Genomic DNA, 26,309 nt, shown 5'->3' on the forward strand with positions numbered 1-26,309 from the left:
CCAGTGGGTTAGTTCTAATGACCAATTTCCTTCTTATCTTCAAAGCTGTACAACTGTTATACATGTCATCTTTCTGTATTTTTTCTAACCAAGTATCAAAATATGAACTTTCAAGCTGTCCAGTAATTTTCCTTCTTCTTGTCCATAGTGTTCTTCATATTTGTCAGTTGTAGTGTTCATGTTATTTGAAATCTTCATTCATGTGACATTTTGTTTAGCATATATACCTTCTTGAAAAACTCTTATCTCATGAATCCCTCATCTCCATTCTTCTCTGATTCTTCTGCAAACCCATGGCTTTTACCACTCCAGGCCAATTTCTTCAAATAGAAAGACAGAGAAAGAGAGATAGAAATTTAAGACCATAACACTAAAACTTGTTTAAGTGAAGTAAGGGCTGGTCCCAAACCTGGGTCATGCCCATGGAAAAAGTAATATTGTGCTTATAAGTGAACTATCTTACTGGCCCTGCTCATCATATTTACTGCTCACTTGGTATCTTCATCTGATTCTCTCTTCTGCACACTTTTGTCACTCTTTCTCAAGTTTTTTTTTTAATCTGTTTTATTTCACATATACCTCATCTACTCTGCACTTCAAGTCCGTACCTATATGTAGAATATTATCACCTGTGTTTCTGGGTTTATCTTTTTGTATTTTTGTATTTATTTTGTTTTTGCCTCCAGGGTTATTGCTGTGGCTCCATGCCTGCACTATGAATTCACTGTTCCTGGAGGCTATTTTTTCCCTTTTGTGGCCCTTGTTGTCCTTACTATTATTGTTGCCACTGATGCTGTTGTGGTTGAATATGACAGAGAGAAATCAAGAGAGGATGGGGAGACAGAAAGGGGGAGAGAAAAATAGACACCTGCAGACCTGCTTCACTGCTTGTGAAGTGACCCTCCCAACCCCCGCATGTGGGGAGCCAGAGTCTCGAACTGGATCCTTTTGCTGGTCCTTGCACTTTGTGCTTTGTGCGCTTAACCCACTGCACTACTGCCCGACCCCACCTCGTTTCTGTTTTTCTGAGTGTTGCTACTGGATATCTTCGTATGTGTTGAACCATGGTCTTTATAGTCACGAACTCTCCAATAATATATACAAGCAAATACAAATGGAAAACAGTCATGAAATTACAAGTCACTTAATAAAAAAAAAAAATCACTCTAAGTTCATTTAAGCTACAAACTCCAGCTTTTTGGGCTTTATATTCTCCATTGCTGTTGATCAAATTGGCCATTAAGCCCAGCCTACTCCCAATGATTTTTATTTCATTCAATCACCTCTTTTTTTTTTCTACTTGTCTCTATTATAACTGACCTCCAACCCATATTCACATTGCTGTATTAATAATTTAAAGAGCAAAATATAGTCACAGACTTCATCTTGGTTTAAAGTATTAGATGATCCCTTTTAACTTCAGAACAAAACTCGGACTTTCAAGGATGGCAAGAAAGAACTCCATGATTCGGTTCCTGCTACTGACTAAACCTTTGGTGAACTTCAGACCACTCCAGGATACATGGCTTTTCTATCTTGTGTCTCATGTATTTCACGCTGCATGGAGATAGAATATGCTGATATTTCCCAGCCTTACCTATATTTTACCACTGATCTCCTTTTTTGAAAATGCACCAGAAAAAGTAATTACACAGCCAGTCTTAAGAGAAACGGTATTAGCAGTGGTTATGAACAGAGACTTCAGATATGCATCCAGATCCTATGATTCACCAGACTTGGGCAAGCTGTTCATGTTTTAGTTTCCTCCTCTGTGAAATGGTGATGATAGTGATAATGCCTTTTCATAAGACTTTGTAAGAAGTCAAGAAACTCTGTATGTTATATCATGAATATAAATGTTACTTTTATACTATATTTGGCATGCTTATGATACACTTAGAAACCTTTTATCATGCAACTTCTGACACTTATGTCTATTTCCTTAGTGGACTATTGACTCAATGGAAGTATGTCCCGTATCTTATTCCTCTCTGCTTAATCTGGTCGTGTAAATGCTGAAGCATAAATAGAAGACGTGGCTAATGACATCTGGTTGACTGTAGCAGTTTGGGATTAGGGAAACTATTCCTTCTGCATGCATAAATCTCCACTACTATTTTATAATATCTCATTCTGATTATCCTCAGATACAATCATTATTTTTGCCCAAAGCAACAAAACTACCTATATGGTTTTTATATATTGTTTGGGATTGGACTTTAGAAACCTTAATTTATTTATTCTATTTCTGGTGACAAGAAATTATTTTATATAATATAATTGAAATAAATGGAATGTAGCTAATCAGCCTTATTCCATTGGCAATTCTTTGTGTTTTTTTTAAACTGTCTTTCTCAACTTTGGTTTTATTACTTTACATTATAACATTTAATTATTAGAAAGCTAGTAAACCAAACATTACTATGCATGTAAGATGTCAAAATAACTACAAATATTTCCTCAATGTACTATACCTGTTAGAGGTGTGAAAGGAATGTATAATTTACTCATCATGGTAAAGGATCTAATGTGAATGTCCAGAATGTCCAAAATGCTTCTTCCTAGTGGTGTTGTTTTATTTGATTTTATTGTCAACCCTAACTCCTAGTGCATTAACTTGGGAGAAAAAGATATACTTACTGGTTTAGGGAAGTATATAGTTCTAGTTTACACAGAACAAAGGATATACAAAATACAATTGCATGCAATCACAATCCACTTCACATTGTTAAACTTGTATTTCAATACTAACTTGTCAGCAAACTATTTTTATTGGGTAGACTTGTATTTCAATACTAACTTATTCAGCAAACTATTTGTATTGGGTAGATTGAATTATTTTAAATAATTTTGTAATACATATTTGGGGAGAAATTGGCTGCACATCACAGACAATGGACATTTACAGAGCCTTAGTCTGAGATACAATGTGCTTCAGTATTGCAATTGAAGTACAAAATACTATAAAACTTTCACACACACACACACGGGATCTTTTAAGAGTGCACAAAAAATAATGATAGTCATCCTCTAGGCAGATCCAACTGATTACTGAGAATTCCTGGTGAAATGGAGACTTATTTTCTACTTTTTATACTTTATATTCTTTTGAAAAAGCAAAATAAATACAATTGATGGCATAGGACACAGAAGAGAGGCAGATACTTTCTGTAGCAGGATTAAGAAGGATTCTTGTTGGAGTACTTACTTGAGTTTTTCTCTTTTGAGATGATTCGTGTCATGACTAAAGATTATATTCTGAAGGGTCCAGGTGGCACAACTGGTTGAGTGCACATATTACAATGCACAAGGACCTGGGTTTGAGCATCTGGTCCCCAACTACAGGGAGAAAGCTTTGCAAATGGTGAAGCAGTGCTAGAGTTGTCTGTGTCTCTCCCTCTCTTCCTCCCCCTTCCCTGTTGATTTTTGGCTGTCTCTATCTAGTAAATTAAAAAAAGATAATAAAAGTTTAAAAAATATATTGTATTTTGAATATCCCTCATGCTATTCTAAATCTTGGTGTTTACATATATGTGGATATGTGGCTGAGTTCTACATAGTAATTCAAGTTTTATGAAATGCTTGAAGTTTCATAACCTTTACAGTGACAAGAAATTGAAATAATATTCTCAAACTTAGCTTGATTTTTAGCTAATACGTAACCATTTTGCAAACATGCTAAAAGGTGATAATGCTACTTATATTCAGATGGTATAGAAAATACATTTGCTTGAGTTTACCCTGGTTATTGCTTTAAAAAGTAAGTTCAGTGTCACTTCTACATAGGGCATTGAGGGTTACAGTGAAGAAATGTTGTAGTCACAAGGGAAAAGTAAAAGTCTTTGCACATTTTAATGTAAGCTAACATATGTGAATATAAGTGTCTATTCTTTTAGTAGTATTCAGCATAACTGTATAGTGCCATATTGGTTTTTAGTAGCCCAATATGAAATTCCATCATTTTCAAATGAGTATGGGAGGTAAGAAATAGTCCTTTCCCATATTCTGAATCTCATCTTTCCTATGCCCTTTTCAATATGAGCTGCTATGTTACAGTCACTCAGATAGTTTTATTTGAATACAATGTATTCTTGGGAGAAATGTGAAATGGAATGTTTTCTATAGTACTGGGTTGCTAGGTGTTTTATGTGGGCATTTGATATTAAGTGATACCGAAACCTTATCTTATTACACTAGGAAAGAAATCTAATGTGAAGGATACCTTGCTATTACAATAAAAATGGCCAATAACTTATTAATCTTGTGCTGTAGTGTTACCTCGAGGATAGCATTCATACTTCCGACTCTAGCAATATTGCCTGTGGACATGAAAGACAACCTAATGCTCTTTATTTCCGTGTGCAAATAGGATTTTGTGCATTTTTCTGTAAAAAAAAAAACTACCCTGAGGTTATTGATGTATTAACGTTATTTTTATTGTCAGTGAAATAAGATTTCACCATATTGCTTCTGACTGCTGCCCCCTACAACCCCACCTTATAAGATGACTGTTTTCCAGGCAAAATAATAATCTTATTAGAGATCTAGACTTACATGTGTGGAATTCTTGGAGGCCACTGGCTTTAAATGCCAGTAAATCAAGTAACTTTTCACATTTATTATAAATGATCATCTTGGAGAACCAGACAGTGGCACACCCTGTTAAGCTGACAAGTTACTGTGTAGGGTGCAGGGTGCAAGTTTCACAAGGAGTGAAGCAAAGCTGCAAGTATGTCTATTTCTCTCGCCTTCTCTGTCTTTCCACCTGAGTCTCTTTTCTCCCTTTTTTTAAAAAAACTTTTTATTTATGTATTTATTCCCTTTTGTTGCCCTTGTTATTTTGTTGTTGTAGTTATTATTTATGTCATCATTGTTAGATAGGACAGAGAGAAGTGGAGAGAGGATGGGAAGACAGAGAGAAGAGAAAGACACCTACAGACCTACTTCACCACTTGTGAAGCAACTTCCTCCAAGTGGAGAGCTGGGAACTCGAACCAGGATCTTCACACAGGTCCTTGCGTTTAGTAACAACCTTTCTACCTAGTTTTGACAATCAGAAATATCTAAGTCTTGCCAAAAGCCCCTGGGGAGCAAACTACTCCTCCTTTAGAACCCACTGGGGAATGTATTGAAGGAAAACTCCTTCTTCTTCCTCCTCCTCCTCTTCCTCCTCCTCCTCTTCCTCCTCCTCCTCCTCCTCTTCTTCCTCTCCTTTTTCGTCTCCTCCTCCTCTTCCTCCCCCTACCTCCCCCCTGTCCTCCTCTTCCTCCTCCCTCTCATCCTCCTCTTCTTCCTCCCTCTCATCCTTCTCTTCCTCCTCTCTCTCTCTCTCTTTCTCTTTGGTTGACACTGGGATTTGGTGCCTATATGAATCTTCCATAGCTATTGGTCTTTTTATTGATAGTAGTTGAGAGAGATAAAGGGGCAGAGGCAAGGGGACATACCTTCAGTACTGCTCCACCATTCGTGAAGCTTTCCCCCCTGCAGGTGGCCTCTCTCTTGGTAACATATGTGCTCTACCAGGTGAGCCACTATAGAGGAACACTTGTCAAAAACATAGTGCTATTTGAATCTGTAAAGAAATGTAGCTTCAGAGAGTAAACTGTTCCAAGTAAAATAGCTTGTAAAAGAATTCATTCATTTTTACATCAGCATTTGTATGGCATGATGCATTTATTACAAGATTTTTAAAAATTATAAAGTGAATGTTTAGAATTATTTTGGATATGTTACTCTGATAAAATGTTCTGTCAGTTTTTCTTATTCCTCAGTGTGTGTGTGTGTGTGTGTGTGTGTGTGTGTGTGTGTTTTAAAGTGATGGAGTTTTGGAAGTGTTTTAAAATTTTAACAGGTGCATGAAGGGAAGTGAGAAAAGCAAAGACAATGAGAAATTCATTCTTCACTTCTCAGTTCTCTCTTTACTGACCAGGCCAGTGTATTTTCCTTACATCTGCTATCTCCTAAGTCACAAAGCAATTTCAAGGGCTTTCTGTGACTTCATCCAGTTTATGTTTGGACTTCAAAAAAAGTTTATTTCAGAATACCTGAATCAGGGGATTGAGATGATGTGCTGAATCAGTTCTTTTGCGTGTGCTTTTTGTGCTAAATGACTCTGACTTGAGTAGCAGTGTTGGAATTTGCTGGAAAGTGTGGAATACCGAACTTGTTTGATGGTTAGTATTAGAGCAGATAGAACAAAAATGCGTAATTTGATGGTTAGTATTAGAGCAGATAGAACAAAAATGCATTATAATTTTCCCAAGGGTTCCCTTTGTTAGTATCAATTTACTTGGCTAGCTTCTTTATGTTTCTATTATTTTCCCCACAGAATTTCTTGTAAAGTTGGGATCCTCTATCCTATTAAGTAAAATAGAAAAGAAAAAAAGGGGGGATGGTCATAAGGAGTGCTGAGCCTGCACAGAGTCACAGCAATAACCCTGGTGGCAGTAAACAAAATAAGTAACACATAATAAATAGATCCCCTTGTACATTTTCAAATAACATAATGTTGCCTTAACTTTTCTGAGTTCCTATCACTCAGCTATTTACAGAATCAAGTACCTGTTTCCTGTATTTCTACCATCTTGACATTGACTACCCTGTACTATAACCATTAATTCCCTAGGTTGTTCTTGATTAATTCATTAATTCAACCTGAAGTTACTAAATATTTACTATGTTTCAGACTGTTCTAGGCATTGGGGTCAATGCATTCTTGAGTATCTAGAAATTGAGATTCCTGGAAACATAAAAATTCAATAAGTACCATGTTTTTTGCCAGCAAAATAGCTCAATGAATAATGTACTGCTTTGCCATGCATTAGACTCTGGCTCCAGCTCACCTCAGTTTACATTGGAGGGAATTTTGGTGCTATAATGGCTTTCTGTCTTACTTTCTATCTTTCTTTCTGACTGAAAAAGTCAGCCTGGAGAAGTAAAGCCCTGGTAATAGCCACACAAAATAAATAATGGATAGTGAATAAATAAATAAATAAATAAATAAATAAATCCATATTATCTAGCTTTTTGCCATAACAGAAATATGATTGATTGGTAACTTTACACAACACAAATTTTTTTTCTTTCATTCCTGGAACTTAGAAATTTAAAATAAGTTCTGGTCAACTCATGAGAATTTCTTTCTTGACTTTCAGAGCTTTATCTTTGTTCTTTGTCATATGATGTGTGTGTGTGTGTGTGTGTGTGTGTGTGTGTGTGTGTGTGTGTGTGTGTGTGTTTGGGGAGGGGGCTTTGCTACTTTAGTTGTTGACCTCTCTGAATAGTTGACAGTTGAATGAGACCAATAATGAGGAAGAGGTAGTCTCATGGAGATTAGCAGAAATGAGCATTCTAAGTAAAGAGACTTGTAAGTTCAGTGGCCCTTATTGACAGGATCATGTAACAGAAATGGTCAGTATGGTTGGATCCTAGCTGGCTGTGGAAGAGGGGTAGGAGAAAATGATAGAAGAATATGGACTAGTTCAAGTTTTGTTCTCATTTCTGTGGAAAGCAATGGAGTGTTGTAGGGTTATTAACTATGGCTAAATTATAAGTAACTAAATAAAGAAACTCTAAAGAATGTTGTAGAGACTTACCCATCTTTGATATACACTGTAAATAGTAAGAGGGGTAGATTCTTACTTGGTAATTTATTTTATAAAAAAGTTATTAGTGACTTAGTAATGGTTGCTGAGATTGTGAAATCACAGGGGGTATAGTTGCATATTGTACTCACCATCAAAGTTCTTCTCCTCTCCCTAAAAATAACCATAATTGTTCTCACAGTATTGGAGACAATGTGCTTATTTTTAATTTTTAGGTTGATATGTTTTGATTTATTATATTCTACATATGACTGAAACCATTATTTATTCATTATTTACTTCACTAAGCATAATCACCTCCAGTTCTATCCATTTGTTCTGAAAGACATAAGATCATCTTTTTTTTTTTAATTGCAGAATAGTGTTATACTGAAAATATGTTCTGTAACTTCTTTTTTCTTTTTTTAAACTTTTATTTATAAAATGGAAATATTGACAAGACTATAGGATAAGGGGTACATTTCCACACAATTCCCACCGCCAGGACTCATATCCCATCTCCTCCCTTAATAGCTTCTTTTTTCTTTATCACTTTGGGAGAATGGACCCAGAATCATTATGGGGTGCCGAAAGTGGAAGGTCTGGCTTCTGTGATTGCTTTCCTGCTGAACATGGGCGTTGACACATCGATCCATACTCCCAGCCTGTCTCTCTCTTTCCCTAGTGAGGCAGAGCTCTGGGGAAGCAGGGCTCCAAGACACATTGGTGGGGTCATCTGCCCAAGGAAGTCAGGTTGGCATCATGGTAGCATCTGGAACCTGGTGGCTGAAAAAGAGTTAACATATAAAGCCATAGAAATTGTTGACTAATCATGAACCTAAAGATAAAGCTATTGCAGATGAAAATTTGGGGTCTCTGTTTGGAAAAAGCTCATAGGTCTATTTTAGATATATTCTAAGGGGCCCATTACTTTACTAGATTTTGCCTGAGCCAGGTTTTGTCTGGGGAGATAGTGTAATGGTTGGAAAAAGGACTAGAAAGCTGGATCAGGGAAGAGAGTAGCTCCCAAATACGGGGAAAGTATATAAATATAGTTAACTGTAAACGCCACCAGTTTGATCTGGGGCTCATATTCAGCACAAGAGCCTACGTAACCTCTGCATCCCTGTAGGTCTGAGCTTGATTTCTGTGGTCACAGCTAGGAACATTCCAGGCTGCACTAATTTCAGGACCCATCTTCCTTGGGTGGTAGGTAGAGCATAACTTCTTTATCCAGTCATCAATTGATAGAAATACAGGTTTTTCTACTCCTAGTCTATTATGAATAATAAAGCTATGAGCCTCAGTAACTGATTTTCTAAGTCAGGTTTAAACTTTTTTTTTTAATTATCTCTATTTATTGAGTAGAGGCAGTCAGGAAATGAGAGGGAAGGGGTAATAGGTAGAGAGACAGATAGACACCTGTAGCCCTGCTTCAATAGTTGTGAGGCTTTCCCCCTGTATGTGGGAACTGGGGCTTAAACTGGGCTTCTTGTGCATTGTAACATGTGCTCTCAATGAGGTTCACCACCATCCAGCCCCCTAAATCAGGTTTACTAGGTATAAATTATATCCACTATATAATGATCTTTTCTCATGAAGTTTAATTCTGCATCTGATTAGGACACCATCATGAGATCACAACAATCAAGATGTAGTATAAATGGGACTAGGCAGTAACATACCCAGTAGAGTACATATGCCAAGCCATAAGATCCCAGGTTTGAGTCCTGGACTTGCACTTATAGTGGGCCAGTGGGAGGGAAAGCTTCATAAATAATGGAATAGTGCTGAAGGCTTTTCTCCTCTGCCTCTCTCTTCTCTGTTGCCCTCTGTCAAAGAAAAAAATAAAAACTATTAAAAGGCTGCTGGAAGCTCTTGGAGTCATTGTGCATGCACCAAGCTTCAGCAGTGACCTTGGTCACAAAGAAAGAGAGAAATAGAGACCTGCTGTATTACTTCCCCAAATTTATTCATGCCACTGTATAATCACTCCCTTACACCAATATCAGCCTCTGATATGCAGTGATTTTATCTTCTATTTTTGGTTCTGCCTTTTCTCTATTCTGCTATAGAAATATAATATATATATATATATATATATATATATACTTTTAAGTCTGACTTATTTCATTTAGCATACCTCACTAATGATTCTTCATGAAAATGTATGAATCATACTTCCTTTTTGTATCACTGAGTAGTGCTCTATTCTATGTGAGTGCCACAGATTTTTTTTTATTCAGTTGAAGGATATTTGGGTCATCTCCAGTTTGAGGCAAGTATCAATAAAGCTGATGTAAACATTGCATTTAGGTTTTTATCAGTGTAAATAGTTCACTTAACTTGACTCAGTATGTCTCAAAGGGCCTTTTGAGTTACATATACTATATATATGTTTAATTTGCTAAGAAACTTCTAAAGTGTTTTCCATACTATTCATGCCAGTTTGCATTTCTGCCAGCATTGATTAAGAGTTTCAATATATATATATATATATTCTGATATTAGTGTTGTCATTTAAAAATTATTATTATAATGTGTGTGACAAGTAAGTTTTTAAAAACTGTACAACTGTCAACTTAGAAGCCTGGTGGGTATGGGTTGTATTATGGAGTAATGCTTTCATTTTTTGTTAAAACACTTAATTGGTGACTTAATTAGAATCTTTGTTGGGATCTAGATAAGTAAAATATTGTATTTCACAAATCCATGTATGAAGACTTACATAGAATTGAAGCTCAACTATTTACATTTTTAATCCTGGAAATTGTGAAATTCAGTCTTTGTGCATTCAAGAACCTTGTGGAAAGTTCCTGCAGAAAGATAAACTTATGAGCTTATTCAAAATATCAAAGATATCTCCTGGGGGGGGGGGATAAAATTTTTGTTCCACAAATTACAACCTCAGTCATGCAATAAATAAATAAATAAATAAATAAATAAAACTTAAAATCCAGATGTGATCTGCTAAGGGTAAAGCAAAGTAATGATTATGTCATCTGTGATGTATATCCTCTCCATCTATCCTTACATCAATGAAATACTATTTTGCATATTTTATTTATTCAATAGCTGGACACTTTTGCCTTTTCCTGGCCACTCTTGCATAAAAGTAAAATATTCCACTGAAATTCTAAGATTCTGTGTTATGTTTGAGCTTTAGGTAACTTGTCAATATCTCTTAGCAATGATGAATGCAAAACGGATTTAATTAAGTAAAGACTACCCTTAATAGATCTCTAATAAAATCTCTTAATAGATCTCTAATAAAAGATTGTTTTAATTAGTGATGTCCTAATCTTGTTGAGATCTTAACCACTATCATTCTATAATTGTTCAGTGAAACATTTATGGACGACTAGAAAACAGTCTGCAAGAGTTTATCAGATAGGTTCTGACTGACACAAAATGTCTGGATTGAATCCAGAAAATATCCCTGTTTCTCCCAGATACAAACTGCCCAGTTTCTTCTCTTTCTATGAGAAAGTATTTAGTTTACTTCTGCAGGAGGGAGTGGACTTATGTCTAATACACATTATCTAGAACCTTCTAGAAGGTGATCTATCCTATTTCCTGAATGAAGAAACAAGTGCAATTTGTGGACTTGTCCCATTAGTCACATTTCTAAAGACTAGTGTCACATTTTGGCCTTTCTCTTAAAGAACTTTAAACTGACGTTTAAAGTTCTTTATCCTTTGAAAAGTACAAGGCCTGGGCTGGTAGAATAACTCACTTGGATAGTACGATGTTGCCATGTATACAGTCCAGGTTTGAGCTTGCTACCATCATGCTGCTGCAAGCTTCAGTGTTGTGGTCTCTTTCACACACTCTTGCTCTGTTTTTCTGTCACTATCTAAAAAATAACATCACAACACAAAAACATAACATAACATAACATAACATAACATAACATAACATAACATAACATAACATAACACTGGTGCTGGCACACCTGGTTGAACACACACACATTACTGAGTGCATGTACCCTATTTCAAGCTTCTGATCCCTGCCTGAAGGTGCAAAGATTCACTAGTACCATGAAACAATGCTGCAAGTATCTCTCTCTCTCCCTCTCTCCCTCTCTCTCTCCTTGCCCCCATGTATTTCACCCTTCCCTCTCAATCTTTATGTTTGTATGAAAAATAAATATTTTTAAAATTCTTAAAAACCAAAATAAATGAAATCAAATAGGAATTTTTTTAACAAAAAGATCAATAGATTTTTCTCCCCCTGCTGGTTAAACATAGTTACATTCACCGAGTTTGAGAGATTATATGCAACCAATTTCATAAGATGATTCAAAGTTGTCATTTTGTTCAAAAGGATTTATTTCTCTTAGTGGAATCAAATACTATAAATCTCCTGAATGTCCTGTTAGCAGTTGGTGAAAAAACAAGAGGGTGAAATTTTGTCTTTCCCAGAGATGCTTGGTAGCATTTGATTAGTGGCTAGGCATGAAGCAGCTTCATGAATCTTCTTTTTTGTTGTTTTCCGTTTGCAGATTTTATTCTTCACCGTACAGTATTGCAACCAACCGCATGATTCCACAGACATCTATCACGCCATTCATTGCTGCTTCCCCTGTCTCCACATATCAGGTATGTCCGGTTTACCTGAACTTCAGGAGAGGTCTTGTCAGTAATAGACTATATAAAAACCAGAGGGACACTGTGGGTATTTAAAAAGTTTTCCTCATAACTATGACCCACATCTTACTGTCATAATACTCAAATTATACTTGCAAAGGTGTGTCTGTATCTGTTTCACGAATAATGAAATCTACCATGTTTTTCATTCTTCCTGCTTAGTTTTCATGATTATGCTACTTTCAGCCAACATTAGTACAGCTTTCTTGCCACTGAGAAATTATTTTGTTTGCCGTCTGTTATTTTAGTTATCACTTTCCCTATTGTGTCTTTTCTAAGGACATGTGTCTAGCATTCCCTCACTCATTCCAGGGTATTTGGTCATTGCCATCTCATTTTGTCACAATGGTCCTGTGCCTCCATGTTATGTTACGTGGATAGAAGTTAAATCATTTCCCCCAAGAAATAGGGAAGATTATTAAAGTGTTAAAAAGTTATTTCTACTTCTAGTTCATACTTCTTAGTTCCAAAGAAGCCCAAGGAGACCTCAGTGGTTCCATGTGTGTAAACACAAGAAATCTGAGACTCAATGTGTGTCTTAAGCCAGTTGTTGTAGCCAATTAATTCTAAGTACGCAGGTGGATTGAAACAGTGATACTTCCTCCTCAACAACATTCCTTATCTCACTCCTTTGACTTATCAAATATGTGATATTATATCCTCCTTCTCTTTACAGCATATTGTTCTTCTGTCAAGTCTCTTATTATTAGAAAGTACCTCGAAGTTCTATATATGGAGAGTGTCTATTGTAATAAAAATATTTGGAGAGAGGGTGAGAGTGCAAGTATGTGCATGTATGTGTTTCTCAGTAATTAGCAGTTTGTGGGGGTGATATTTTCCAGTGGGTAAAGTGATAATGTTGCTGACTGCTAATAATTGAGTGAAATTTAACCTTATTCAGTCACTACATACTTCATTTCAGGATGTCCCAGCTGTCAGAATATTGAACTTGAGACTATGTGCAATTTTCCTTAACTGATTCCCCCTGGAGCTGATCATTTGCATTCTTTTACTGCACTAGATTCTTAAAACATCTCAATGGACAAATACACTAGTTTTGTGTGAAGTGTATTAGAGTCCCAGAATAGCTAATTTTTTATATAAAGGCAGGGGAGGGAGGGATGGAGAGAGGGAGGGAGGGAGGGGTGAGAGAGAGAGAGAGAGACAGACAGACTACAGCACCAAAGCTTCCTTCAACTTGTTGGGAGCTGGACTTGAACCTGGGTCATATCCATGGCAAAGAAGTGCATTATCCCAGTAAGCTATTTTGCCAGTCCAGTCATTTATTTCTTAATTACCTTTCCTTGGGCTCATTATACTGTGCAGGTGCTGTTCAGCTTTCATTCTTGCAGTCCTGCCTGGTTCTAATGTGTGCTTTGTCTTTTTTTTTTTTTAATTCTTTTTCCTAATATTGGCCTCTGTTTCAGTCAAGACCACCCATTAAGCTCCAGTGCAGAGCACTTTGGTGACATGAATAAAATATCCACAGAAATGTGATTTCACTTGGGAGGGTCCGTAAGTGGAATTTAACTCCAGTTCCTTTTTCTTAAAAAAGGAATTAGAGCAATTTCCTAAGTTGTTGATTTTTGCCTTTCACCACTTTTTGAAAATCTTTAAGTGCACAATTTCAGTGGGGTGGGGGGAAATTGTATACAGAAAATACAATCATCCAAGTGTTCTATGTGACAATCAATGAGTACAAACTGACTTTTTCACTTGGCTGACACAAAGCACTTTCCTAACATTTGGCCACCTCAAATACTCATTTTTTTTATGTGCCATATCAATTACTATGTGACCGAGGAGCAAAAGGAAACTTGCTTAACTTGGGTTTGTCCCAAAGCATCCCCCCCACATTTCTGTTTGATGTTTATAACTCAAACTCCAAGTTTAACCACTTGAATTAATTTCCAAGCTAAGGTCACTTGAGAATTTGAATCAAGAACCAGTAAGACAAAACCAGGAAGTCATTACAGTCAACTCTTAACTCCTTCATTAATTGCCAGGGTATCCCTGGGAATCTAAATAGAAGGTCTCTGAGGCCTCCTAAGAATTTAGTCTTCTCTCTCTCTCTCTCTTTTTTTTTTTTTTAACCAGAGCACTACTCAGTTCTGGCTTATGTTGGTGCAGGGGGTTGAACCCAGGATTTTGGACCCCTAGGCACAGGCCATTATGCTTTCTCCCCTACCCAGAATTTAGTCAACACCAATCTCAAAGTCTGCTCCAAGATGCAGGGTGTACTATGTGGGTACTGTAGTATACCGTCAGCTCCAGTATAGTAGGAATTTACTTTATGTGTTACTGTGTCTTGGGGACCAAATTAATCAGGTCCATGAATTTCCTCTCTGTTCTTAGTGTTGAGTACTAGTTAGCTGTATAATCAGATGGATTCCACTTTCTTATGACCTAGTGTGACTCCACTGAACACAAGAACCAAGTTCTTTCTGTGATTGCTTTGTGCTAATAAATGCTGTTTGATGCATAGGTCCAGAGTACTTCATGGATGCCTCATCCGCCATACGTTATGCAACCAACAGTAAGTGTTCTCAGTCACCTGAGGCTAAATATTTCTATTATCCAAGTGCAAGCTTTTGTAATGCTTAGAAGCTTTGGGGGTAAAGCTTTTGTTATATTCCATAACATTTTCAGACAGCCATATTTTCTAGATAAAAGCTGATCCTGAAATTCCTCAAAACCATATACATTAGAGATAAAGAGAATAGATAGATAGATAGATAGATAGATAGATAGATAGATAGATGTAGATAAAGTTTAAGGGAAGAAATAGCAGGTACTCCCATGTTGATGTTTATCATTTGCCATGAATGGGGAATTTTTACTTCAAGCAGGAACTGAGGACTCTGGACAATTAAATCATTTATACAAGAAAAGCCTTCCTTTCTTTCCTTCATTTAATAAATAAATTAATTAATTAATTAATCTATTTTTCTTTGCCTCCTACATTAGCACTGGGGCTGGGTTCCTGCACCACGAATCCAATGATCCTGGTGGCCATTTTTTCTGTTGTTGTTGCTATAGTTGTCATTGTTGTTGGGCAGGACAGAGAGAAAGTGAGAGAGGAGGGGAAGATAGAGAGGGAGAAAGAAAGACACATGGAGAGCTGCTCCATTCCTTGTGAAGACCCCCCTGCAGGTGGGAAGCTGGAAGCTTAAACCAGGATCCTTGCACAAGTCCCTCTGTTTTGCACTATGCGTGCTTAACCTGGTGTGCCACTGGCCAGCACACACACACACACACACCTTTTTCTTTCCCTTTTAATCTTTTCCTATTATGCTTTGTTTTCGTCTAAGACATTTTGGTGAACTTTAAAGGTAATTTTTAGTATCATACTGACTCAAAGCAATATATTTGAAATATGAATTTCTTTGTCCACTAATAAGTGGAGTTGTGTTAGAGAGGTCACAAGGTAGGTTGATATTCTTTTATTAATAAACTAGATCCATTTTCTTCTTTCATCAGCTTCCCATAAAATATTCACTCTATTTTCTATTTCCAAAATTTCCTATTTTTGATACAATATTAATCAGTCCAAAGGGTAAAGTACTGCTTATTCATTAGAATTCATATTCATAGTGAATGATTCCATTTTTCTTCTTTTATCATTTTTAGGGGGGGGAGATTAATGGTTTACATAGTTACTATTTAGCATCTCCCCATGATATATGATGGCAAAACCCTCACACCCCCTACTTAGTTCCTCTTTTACCATCATGCACCTAGACCCCAACACTCTCCCTTCCCCTTCTGCCTAAGAACCCTTTACTTTGGGTATCACACTCAGTCCAAGTTTCTCCTTATGATTTCCCTTTCTGTTCCATTTTCCTTTGTTTAGGTCTTCCAGATTTTTTAGTTTTATAGAACTACCCTCATGATAGAGAAGCTGGATTAGTTAAAAGCTTATGAGCGTGAGGTAGGGGAAAGAGCCCTAGAAACAAATGTGTATGATAAGAAGTCTGGTATAAATTTTTGGCAATGTTTACTTCTGTCCTTTTACCAGATTTGCTGTCATCACACTTAAAGGGACCTTGGAGAAGGTCAACTGAAAGAGCATATGTGGAACAATATTTACATTATGACATGCTATACATTATTATTATCAGTAACTTTATTATTAAATACATTAGTTGTGCAAAGGAAAAAGCAGTTCTATATCTTGATCCCTTCCAACATCACATATAAATAAGTTAGCGTATATTAAAATCCAGAAAGCTAACTACACAGGCATGCATTTCTTGGACTGCATGGATCGCAGCACCTGGTTTTCATATTTGAGTTTTATCCATTACAAAATAAGGGGTATTCCATATCGCTTTTAATGTTTTGATAGTTCTCTTTTTATTTAAAGATTAAATATGCATACCTTGACTACAGCAGAACTTTAGATCATATTTTGCAAATCCTTCTATTTACCATTATTTACACACCTTGGGGGCTTCCTGAGTTCATCTGTTCTGTGTTCTGTAAATCATACCAATGTGCAACAAATCCAGGCTACACTTCCCTGTCCAAGTCATGAGGTAGGATTACTATATGTTGCCAGACCAATGTGTAGTACAAACTGAGCCAACATAGGAAAAGGGAGAAAATCTTGCCAAGTTCTAAAGGGGAGATTTTCTAGATGGAAACAGCTAGCCTCTTAAAAAAAAATACTGTGTTCATCTATAGAGCACTAATGACTAATGCTAGCTTATTCCTCACACAGAGGCCAAGCATCATCTTACAGTGGCCAAAAGGAATGCACATCTGGCAAAATATCTCTGTTTTGCCAGATGTTACTGTAAATTTTTTCAGCACTTCCAGAACTGTGAGAAAGGAAGACATTTGTAAGTGTCTTTATTTCAAGCGCCACTCAGAAATATAGTTAAAAAAATTGTTTTTCATTACTTCCTCCTTCACCTCAGCAGACAGGTAGTCCCAATTTTGGATATATTATTCCTCATTTTTCTTCCTCTAATAGTAGTTCTCTCTGTGTGTGCGCATATGTGTGAATTTTTCCCCTTGAATCTCCCTTACTGTGGTTACTACTCAGTTTTAAGGCTTCTCATAACTAGAATGTGCATCATTCTTGAACTTAGATCATTCAGTTTAAAATGTAGTGTTTGTGGCCAGGGAAGATCCTTGAGAAAATGTGGTGATGAGCTACCCTGTACATTGTTATCTTTAAAATGGAAAATTTGGTTAAACAGTGGTAAAGACAACCTCAGATTTGTATAACCAGTCTTTGCTCTGTAACGGTCTTACTGGCTTTCTATATAATACAAATAACCCAAGTTATCTGTTTCATCATCAGAATTGAAGTTAAATATTATTCAGTGATATTCTAGTAAAAAGATACTTAAGTAAAATGAATGATTAACTGTACAGATTTCTTTTTGTTAGAGTGAGATAAGAGAATTCTTGCAACTATAATACTTGCTTAAACTTTCTGAGTTATGAGTTTCTCACTTTTAATTCGGACATGGCAATGCATACTAGTTATGTATCTTGCTCATTAAAGAAAATAAAATATTAAAGAACTTAAGATATCACCTCAAATGGTAAACACAAATTTTTAAATAGTATTATTCAGCTATATGAGTGCAGTCACATTATGCTTTATAAAAGTGGAGATATATAAAATGAGTGTTGACATAGAAAGTTGAGACTAGTTAATAATTACCCATATTTGCACTTTCTTTTGTATATTTTGTCATCGGGGATTCACTATGTTGGGCCAAGATTTTTTCAGATAGAGAGATGCAGAGACAGAGTAGTAAGACCTGAACTTAAGCCTATGTTGTACACGTGGAGAGGTGCCACTATCCAGTTAAGCTATTTAGCTGGTTTTATTCCTACACTTTTTTTTTTTATAAAAAAGGAAACACTGACAAAACCATAGGATAATAGAAGTACAACACTACACAATTCCCACCACCAGAACTCTGTGTTCCATCCCCTCCCCTGATAGCTTTCCTATTCTTTAACCCTCTGGGAGTATGGACCCAAGGTCACTGTGGGATGCAGAAGGTTGAAGGTTTGGCTTCTGTAATTGCTTCCCTGCAGAGCATGGTTATTTATACACTTTTATAACCTTTATTTAATTTACTTGGATATCAAGTTTGGTGGAAATAACTTCTGTAACTATAAACAGTCTACATTCCTGATGATTATACTTATTTCATTTGTTGGCTACACCATTCAACACTTAACATTTTATTTTACATTATTATTATCATTATTATCATCATATCATTAAGTAGAGCACTGTTCAGCTCTGGCTTATAGTGGTGCTGGGAACTAAACATAGGACCTAACAGCTTCACGAGTGAAAGTTTTATTTGTTTGTTTGTTTGTTTTGTTCTACTTACTGGGTTGAGACAGGGGAAATTTGAGAGGGAAGAGAGAGAGCAAGAGAGATATCAGTTACATTGTTTCACCACTCATGATGGTTCCACCCCTGCAAGTAGGGGACTAGGTGCTTGAATCCAGATCCTCATACATATAACATGTGTGCTATTAGGAACACCACTGCCTGGTCCCAATAACTAACACTTAAGAATATGCTTATTGATTACTTTCTTTATATCAGGAACTGAAATCTACTATACAAATAAAGGTAAACTATTAGTATCTACATTAACTCAGACACATAGACACATTGCCCATAATTCTGATTTGCTTGCAACTTTTCTCCTCTCTAACATTTTTTTCCTTCCAAAATATCGAGCAAATCTCATCTATAGCTGTTAGTGCATAAGCATGTTTCTGCCCCATCACTATGAATGCATACTGGTACTAGAAATGGGAGTCAGATGTTCAATCTTTCCTTGAAGGCTCTACACAGTATCAACCAGGTTTCTATTTGGGTGAAAAAGAGTATTTTGTAGAAGTCTTACAGTTTGATCAGTGATTTAATTGGAGGGGTAACCATCATTAAGAGATAAATATAATAAGAAGAAGGTAACAATGTAGTAAAGAGAGAATATAAGAACAGGATGCACAAACATATAGGTGACATTTATGATTTAAGTTCTTTGAATTTTTAATGTTCTAAACATATAATAGACACAGGGAAAATATTCTTATGGACTTTGTTACTGATAATGATCTCCTGTCTAGAAAACTTTCATGCTGATGCTTGTGCAAAAAAAAAAAAAAAAAATCTGCCAGTTATCAGAGGCAAATTTAGTGGATTCCCAGGAAAGCTGTCAATCCCTACTTGGGGCAGCAAGAGTATTTCTTTCTGTACTTTGTTGCTGTTCACCTGAGCTGACACCGAGGGGAGAACATTGATAGACTAAATTAGGAATTCATCTTTTACTGAAGGAAGTGAAAATGCTGACTTTTTCAATGTAATCAGTTATTTGTTGCTGTATCTAGGTGCAGAGTTCTGTATTATACTCTGAAATCTCAACATTACACTGACAAAATTTTAATAGATGATGGATTGCCCCAGATAGCTATTCTGTATAGACTCATGTCACACTGAAATCTCATGTGAATGCACAATTGAAATTTCTGTGTTATAGTATGGGAGATATTTGTTAAATCTGTGCTGACAAAGAGAAAAGATGCTAGTTCCCAGTAAGAAGTATAGTTCCATTCCCTTAAATTTTATTTAGGCTCATGTGAATCATAAATCTTCTGTTCTTCATATGGTTGGCATTATTTTGTCTGAAAAAGAAAGGCCAATTTTCATTTTTCCTAGTTACAAATTAGCTATATAATTACAAAATTCTAAGAAATACAAGATGCCCTTATTGAACCTCTGGATGATTTGCTATGCATAGATAAATTATTACTTTCAATAATCATAAATTCTCAATTAAGATGCTATATAATCACTGCTCTCCCTTTTTGAAAACAGGACTTTTAAAAAATGCTCTAAAAATATTCCCTTTCCTCATTCTTTATCTTCAGACAGATCAAATATAATTTTAAAGGTGTATTCTCCAAATTTTCATGTATATATTCTTGTAAAACACATCACCTAACTTGGGAAAAATTGCACCATAAGAATTATACACATAGCTTAAGATTGTTGATATGCTTTTAGTCTAACAACCTAGCTAGACAAAATGAATAATCTTCATATTTCATTCCTAAACTGAAAATAATATTTCTGTCTGAGGAATTTATTTGGTACATGCATATCCAAAGGCCATATTCATTTAAAATAAATAATAAAAACAAAGGAACATCAATTAACCTGTACATACTTTTTCGACCAGATTAAAATTCATGAATGAGGGGGCTGGGCAATGGTGCACTGGGTTAAGCACACAGTGTGAAGCTCAAGGACTGGTGTTGAGTATCCCAGGTCAAACCTTCAGCTCCACAACTGAAGAGGAGTCACTTCGCAAGCAATGAAGCAGGTCTGCAAGTGTCTGTCTTTCTCTCTTCCCCTCTATATTCCCCTCCCCTCTCAGTTTCTCTCTGTCCTATCCAACAGCAACAATGAAATAAAGATGGCTGCTAGGAGAAGTGGATTTGTAGTGCTAGCACTGAGCCCCAGTGATAACCCTGGAGGCAAAAAGAAAAATTATGAGTGAGAACAAATGTAGGGAAAAGTACTGAGAGAGGGACATCATACCACACGAAATGAAATGGTTACACCAAGAAGTATTGGAGAAATGAACCAGAACAAAAGTCCAAATAAAAACCCCCAAAAGATAGAAACACATAAGAATGAAGACAACATCCAAACATTAATTGATGCAATAGTTACAGGAAAGAGGAAAGCTTTTGAAAGTAATGTGATCAGAAATGGGGAAACAACAGATGAGACCAGAAAGAAAACATTAATTATCTTGAAAACAAATGTAGGAGAAGCACTTTTTTTTTTGGGGGGGGGGGTCTTCACTTTTAAATGTACTGCTGCTAAACTAATTATGCACAAAACAATTTCCATAAAAAAATCTCTTAGATACTTTAGTAACTAGAAAAGGCAATGGTGGCTTCACCATTGTCATATATAACTTAAAAATTCTACAATAATTTTTGAAAAAGTATCTATAGTCATGACTGTATTTTTAAGTTCAGCTACTATACTCTACTATACTCTAGCTGTCTGACTTCTGTTATGACTTCTCTTTTACTTTCTCTTCCATTGGGTTTCTCATTTATGTGAGTAGCTCTAGGAATATTATTTGATGTGCTCTTTAGGAGGTTTCGTAGTTCTGATGAATATGGGATTTTATTCCATTTCTATTTTGGTCCAACATGAGGTAATTTCATTCCTTCTCATCATGTTTGATATCCTGTGAGGACCTTAACACAGGGATATGTAGGAAATGAATGGATAAAATTTCCTTTTTAATTGAATTATTTGTTAATTGATATTGAGTTATATGAATTATTTATATTTTTGAATACTCACCTTTTCTACAATGTTATTCACATATACTAAATTTTCATAAGATATGTCTTTATTTTGACACAGAGAAGTTTCTCTTTATTTTGTTATGGTTCTATTTATTTTTAGCTATTGTCTTTGTTTTTGTGTAAAATTTCAATATCTTTGAGAGACCAATGTTGAGAGTTTTTCTCCTTTTTTTTTCTTGTGGTTATATGGTTCCAGGTTTAATAATTCATTTATTTTACTCTTTATATATTGACTTTTGTATATGGTATAAGGTAGAATTATAGCTTCTTCTCTCTTCCCTGTTTTCTTTCTTCTCCTTTCTTTCTTCTGGATAGAGACAGAGAGAAATTGAGAGCAATGGGTGGGGGTAGAGGGAAGAGAAAGAGAAACCTGCATCACTGCTTCACCACTTGTGAAGCTTTCCCCTCTACAGGTGTGTGTGTGAGGGAGTGGGCTTGAATACGGGTCCTTGACATGCTTGCTCTACACAGTGTGCCACCTCCCACCCCCCTCCTTTTTGAACTTTACGATCAAGTTCTCCCAACATATATTTCACTATTTTGTGTATTTTTGTATCAGTTGTGAATGATTATTTATCCAAATATACATAAGTTTATTTTGGTGCTCAATTCAGTTCCACTGATGTATGTGTATATTTTATGCCAATAACATATTGTAGTATAATTTGAAATCAGCAAATGATACCCTCAATTTTGTTGTTTTTTCTCAATATTGCTTTGGCTTAAGTATTGTATTTTACTTGTGGTTATACACAAATTTTAAGATTTTTTTTCTATTTCTATGAAAAATATAAGTGGAATTATGATGATAATTGCATTAAATCTGTAGATTGAACATGTATATAAACTATATTAATTTTTCAATCTATGAATATAGATTTTTTCATTTACATGTCTTCTATAACATTTTTGTTAATATTATTAGTCTTCAGTATGTATATCTTCACCTCTGAGATTATATTTATCCTTGGGAGCTTATTATTTTTAATAAACTTATAGTAGATTGTTTTCTTAATTTCTATATTTTAGCTTATTATTAGTAACTACAAATGCAACTATGTTCTTTAACCATACAAATGTCTTGATTAGTTTTACCAGTTTTTTGACAGTGCTTAAGTGGTTCATTCTGAAACATACCATCCATAAGTATGAACAATTTTAGCTTTTTTTTTTTTAATTTGGGTGCCTTTTTCTCCTCATGCTCAAGTGCTCTGGCTAAAATTTTCATAACATTCTATAAAAGTGACGAGACTGGAGAACCCTGCCTTATTGCTCATGTTAAAGAAAACATTTTTAGTTTTTCCCACCATGGCAAAATTGTCATACACAACTTTTATTATGTTGATTTATAGTCCCTCTTACCTAATTTGTTGAGTTTTTATCACAAATGTATTTTCAATTTTTAATATAACTTTTAATACATTTTAATGTTTTTAATATTTTCTAATACTTGTAATAATTGATATCCTTTATTTAAACTTGATTAATTGTATCTTGCTTTTATTTATCTCTAAGGTTTATTCTATTTATTACGTGAGATTGAGAGTTTCCCAAGTGAAAGAGACACAGAGAGAAACTAGAGTACTACTCTGGTACATATGGTGCTGGTAAGAAAACTGGGAACATTGGATGGGGACAAAGATGGCATAATGGTTATGCAGAGATTCTCATGCCTGAGACTCCAAAGTGCTAGGTTCAATCCCCGCCTCCAATATGAAACATAACTGAGTAGTGCTCTAGTAAAAAATTAAATAAAAATCAATCAATAAGAAAACTGGGGACCTCTGGGCTTGGTGGTGTTGTTTTTGGTAAAGTACACATATTATAGTGCATAAGGACCTGGATTCAAGGGAATTTTCACAAATGAGCTATTAAATAGTGCTGCAAATGTCTCTTTATATGTTCCTTTTCCCTCTCAATTTCTGTCTCTATTCAAAATAAACAAATAAATAAACAACTAAAATATTTTTTAAAACTGGGAACCTCAGACAGCAAGGTCACTGTTCTATTTCCCCAGATGAAAACAGTTGTTATCCTTGTTGGTTTTTTTTTTTTTTACATAATTTATCCATATTTATTGAATTGTAGATGTGATCCATCTTTTTATGACTAGAATGTATCATAGGTCATGATTCTTTTAATGTATTGTTGGATTTAGTTTTGTGTTTCTCTCATCTGTGGCATTGAACACTTTCTCATATGTCTGTTGAGCCTCTGGAATTCTTCTTTTATAAATAATCTTTTTTACATGATTGGTTTGCTCTTTATTGGGTTTCTTGTTTGTTTTTGTTGCTGAGCTTAGTGAGCTCTTTGTGTATTTTTGGATGTTAGCACTTTATCTGATGCTTATTTATAAAGATCTTCTCCTATTCTATAGAGCATCATTGTGTTTTGGTGATCATCCTCTTTGTTGTGCAGAAGCTTTGCAGTTTGATGTAGCCCAAACAATTTTAAATAGTACTATATCTATACATTTTTCAGGTTTTGCAACTGAAAAAGCTCTTGGTTTTTGGGAATATACATGTTTATTCTACCAAGCTCATTTAAAAATATTTTAGGATAGTAATAGGGAAAGAGAGAGATAAAAACAACACTCTGGCATATCTGATGGTGGTGGAGGAACGGGGTTAAGGAATAGGAAAACTATCAGAGGAGGGGAGGGGATATGGAGCTCTAGTGGTGGGAATTGTACCCCTCTTATCCTATGGTCTTGTCAGTGTTTCCATTTTATAAATAAATACATTTAAAAAAAAGAAATAAAGAAACTTGGCACATTATATTTACTAGCCCGAAACTCAACCTACTACCTCACCTACTCCCAGGCCACCAATTTCTTTCTGTCTTTTTTTTTTTAATTATCTTTATTTCTTGATTGGATAGAGACAGCCAGAAATTGAGAGGGAGAAGGGTGATAGGGAGAGAGACAGAGAGACACCTGCAGTACTGCTTCACCACCTGCAAAGCTTTCCCCCTGCACGTGAGGAACAGGGGCTTGAACCCAGGTTGTTGCTCTTTGTAATATGTGCACTCAACCAGGTGCACCACCACCCAGCCCCACTTTTTATTAATGATTTAATAATGATCAACAAGATTGTAGGACAAAAGGGGTCCAATTCCACATAATTCTCACCACCAGATTTTCTAATCCCATCCCCTCCATTGTAAGCTTCCCTATTCTTTATCCCTCTGGGAGTATGGACCAAAGTTCTCTATGAGGAGCAGAAGGTGGAAGATCAGGCTTCTGTAATTTCTTCTCCACTGGACATGGGCATTGATTGACAGGTTGGTCCATACCAACAGCTTGTTTCTGTCTTTCTCCAGTGGGATAGGGTTCTGGGGAGGGGAGGTTCCCAGACACATTGGTGAGGTCATCTGCCCAAGGAAGTCAGTCAGGATGGTGTCATGGTAGCATCTACAACTTGGTAGCTGAAATGCATTAAGATATAAAGCAGGACAAATTGTTTAATAATCAGGAACCGAAAGGGAAGAATGAAGCAGATGGAACGAAGGGTCTTTATATAGGAAGAAAATAGGAAGTCTATTTTAGGTATATTCTAAGGGGGCCAGACTTTAGTAATTTTTGCCTGAGCCTGATAGCTTACATGCAGTTGGGCTAAAAGTATTGCCTGGGAAGATGTGTCATTGTTGAAAATAGGACCAGAAAGCTGGATCAGGACAGAGAGTAGCTCCCAAATATGAGGAAAGTATATAAATACTTTCTGACTGTAAACCCCATAAATCTGACTGAGGGCCCTTCATATTTATATCTATTCATATTTAGCACAAGAGCTTCTGTAGCATCCCTGTCAGTCTGAGCTCTGGGCTTCCAATTTCTAAAGAATAATGTGTTGTGCTGAAGTCTGGCGTATGTTGATACTGGGCATTGAAGCTAGGACCTCTTTATCCTTAGGCTTGAAAATACACTGCACTACCCACTGTATTACTTCTCCCATCCCACTTTTTTAAAGAACTTTAGGCAGATACTTCTGAACATCAGACAAGGAGGGTTGGATGGCGATGGCAGTGCACCCAGTAGAGCCTGTCACCTTGCTTGAAAACCTAAACTCAAGCTCCCAGTTTTGCCAGCAGGGGGAGAAGCTTCACAAGTGATGAAGCATTGCTATAGTTGTCTTTCATTCTGTCTGTCTTCCAGTCTTATTTCCTTTATAGCTCTTTGTGTCTCTCACCCTCATCAAAGAAAAGAAAAACTAATGGCTACCAGGAGCAATGGAATCAGCATGCTAGCACCAAGCCCCGGCAATAACCCTGGTGGCAGGAAGAAAAACAAAAACAAAAGTAACAAACAAAAAACTTACAAGGATAATAGGAGATCCTGAATGTTTCCTAAAGTAGCGTTTAGAATTTCATTATCAGTGAATCACCAGTAAGACAATAGTGCCAGTTCCAGATTATCCATATTCTCTCTAAAGAGAGTAAGTTTGCAACTAAAACAAAATCTGAGCCAGAATTTCTAGAAAACAGTATGTTAGCAGGGTAACATGATCATATAGAGATGAAGTAAGTCTTTTATTTTACAAATTTTATGAACGTTTTAGTCACTACCTAGGAAATCACAGAATAATTGAGAGTAAGAACTCAGATATTCTTTAGAATTTATTTATTTATTCATCCATTTATTGTGATTAAAGTAGGTTACAAGTTTGTAGGGTTACAAGGTATAGGTTTTTTT

At 35.9% G+C, this 26,309-nt stretch overlaps 1 protein-coding gene across 19 annotated transcripts in view; it reads left to right on the forward strand.

Moving 5' to 3' along the window:
• The window catches only part of RBMS3 (RNA binding motif single stranded interacting protein 3), a 1,638,617-nt gene that overhangs the window by 1,481,771 nt on the left and 130,537 nt on the right, over positions 1-26,309 (forward strand). For 13 of the 19 annotated variants that reach the window (XM_060180467.1, XM_060180472.1, XM_060180470.1 and 10 more), the window contains 2 exons: positions 12,091-12,187; positions 14,721-14,771. In XM_060180467.1, the coding sequence (XP_060036450.1) occupies positions 12,091-12,187; positions 14,721-14,771 (148 nt within the window). The remainder of the gene's footprint in view (positions 1-12,090; positions 12,188-14,720; positions 14,772-26,309) is intronic. The other 6 variants (XM_060180474.1, XM_060180478.1, XM_060180475.1 and 3 more) reach the window with 1 other exon arrangement.

The sequence above is a fragment of the Erinaceus europaeus genome, chromosome 21 (assembly GCF_950295315.1).
Source record: "Erinaceus europaeus chromosome 21, mEriEur2.1, whole genome shotgun sequence".
NCBI classification, from domain to species: domain Eukaryota; kingdom Metazoa; phylum Chordata; class Mammalia; order Eulipotyphla; family Erinaceidae; genus Erinaceus; species Erinaceus europaeus.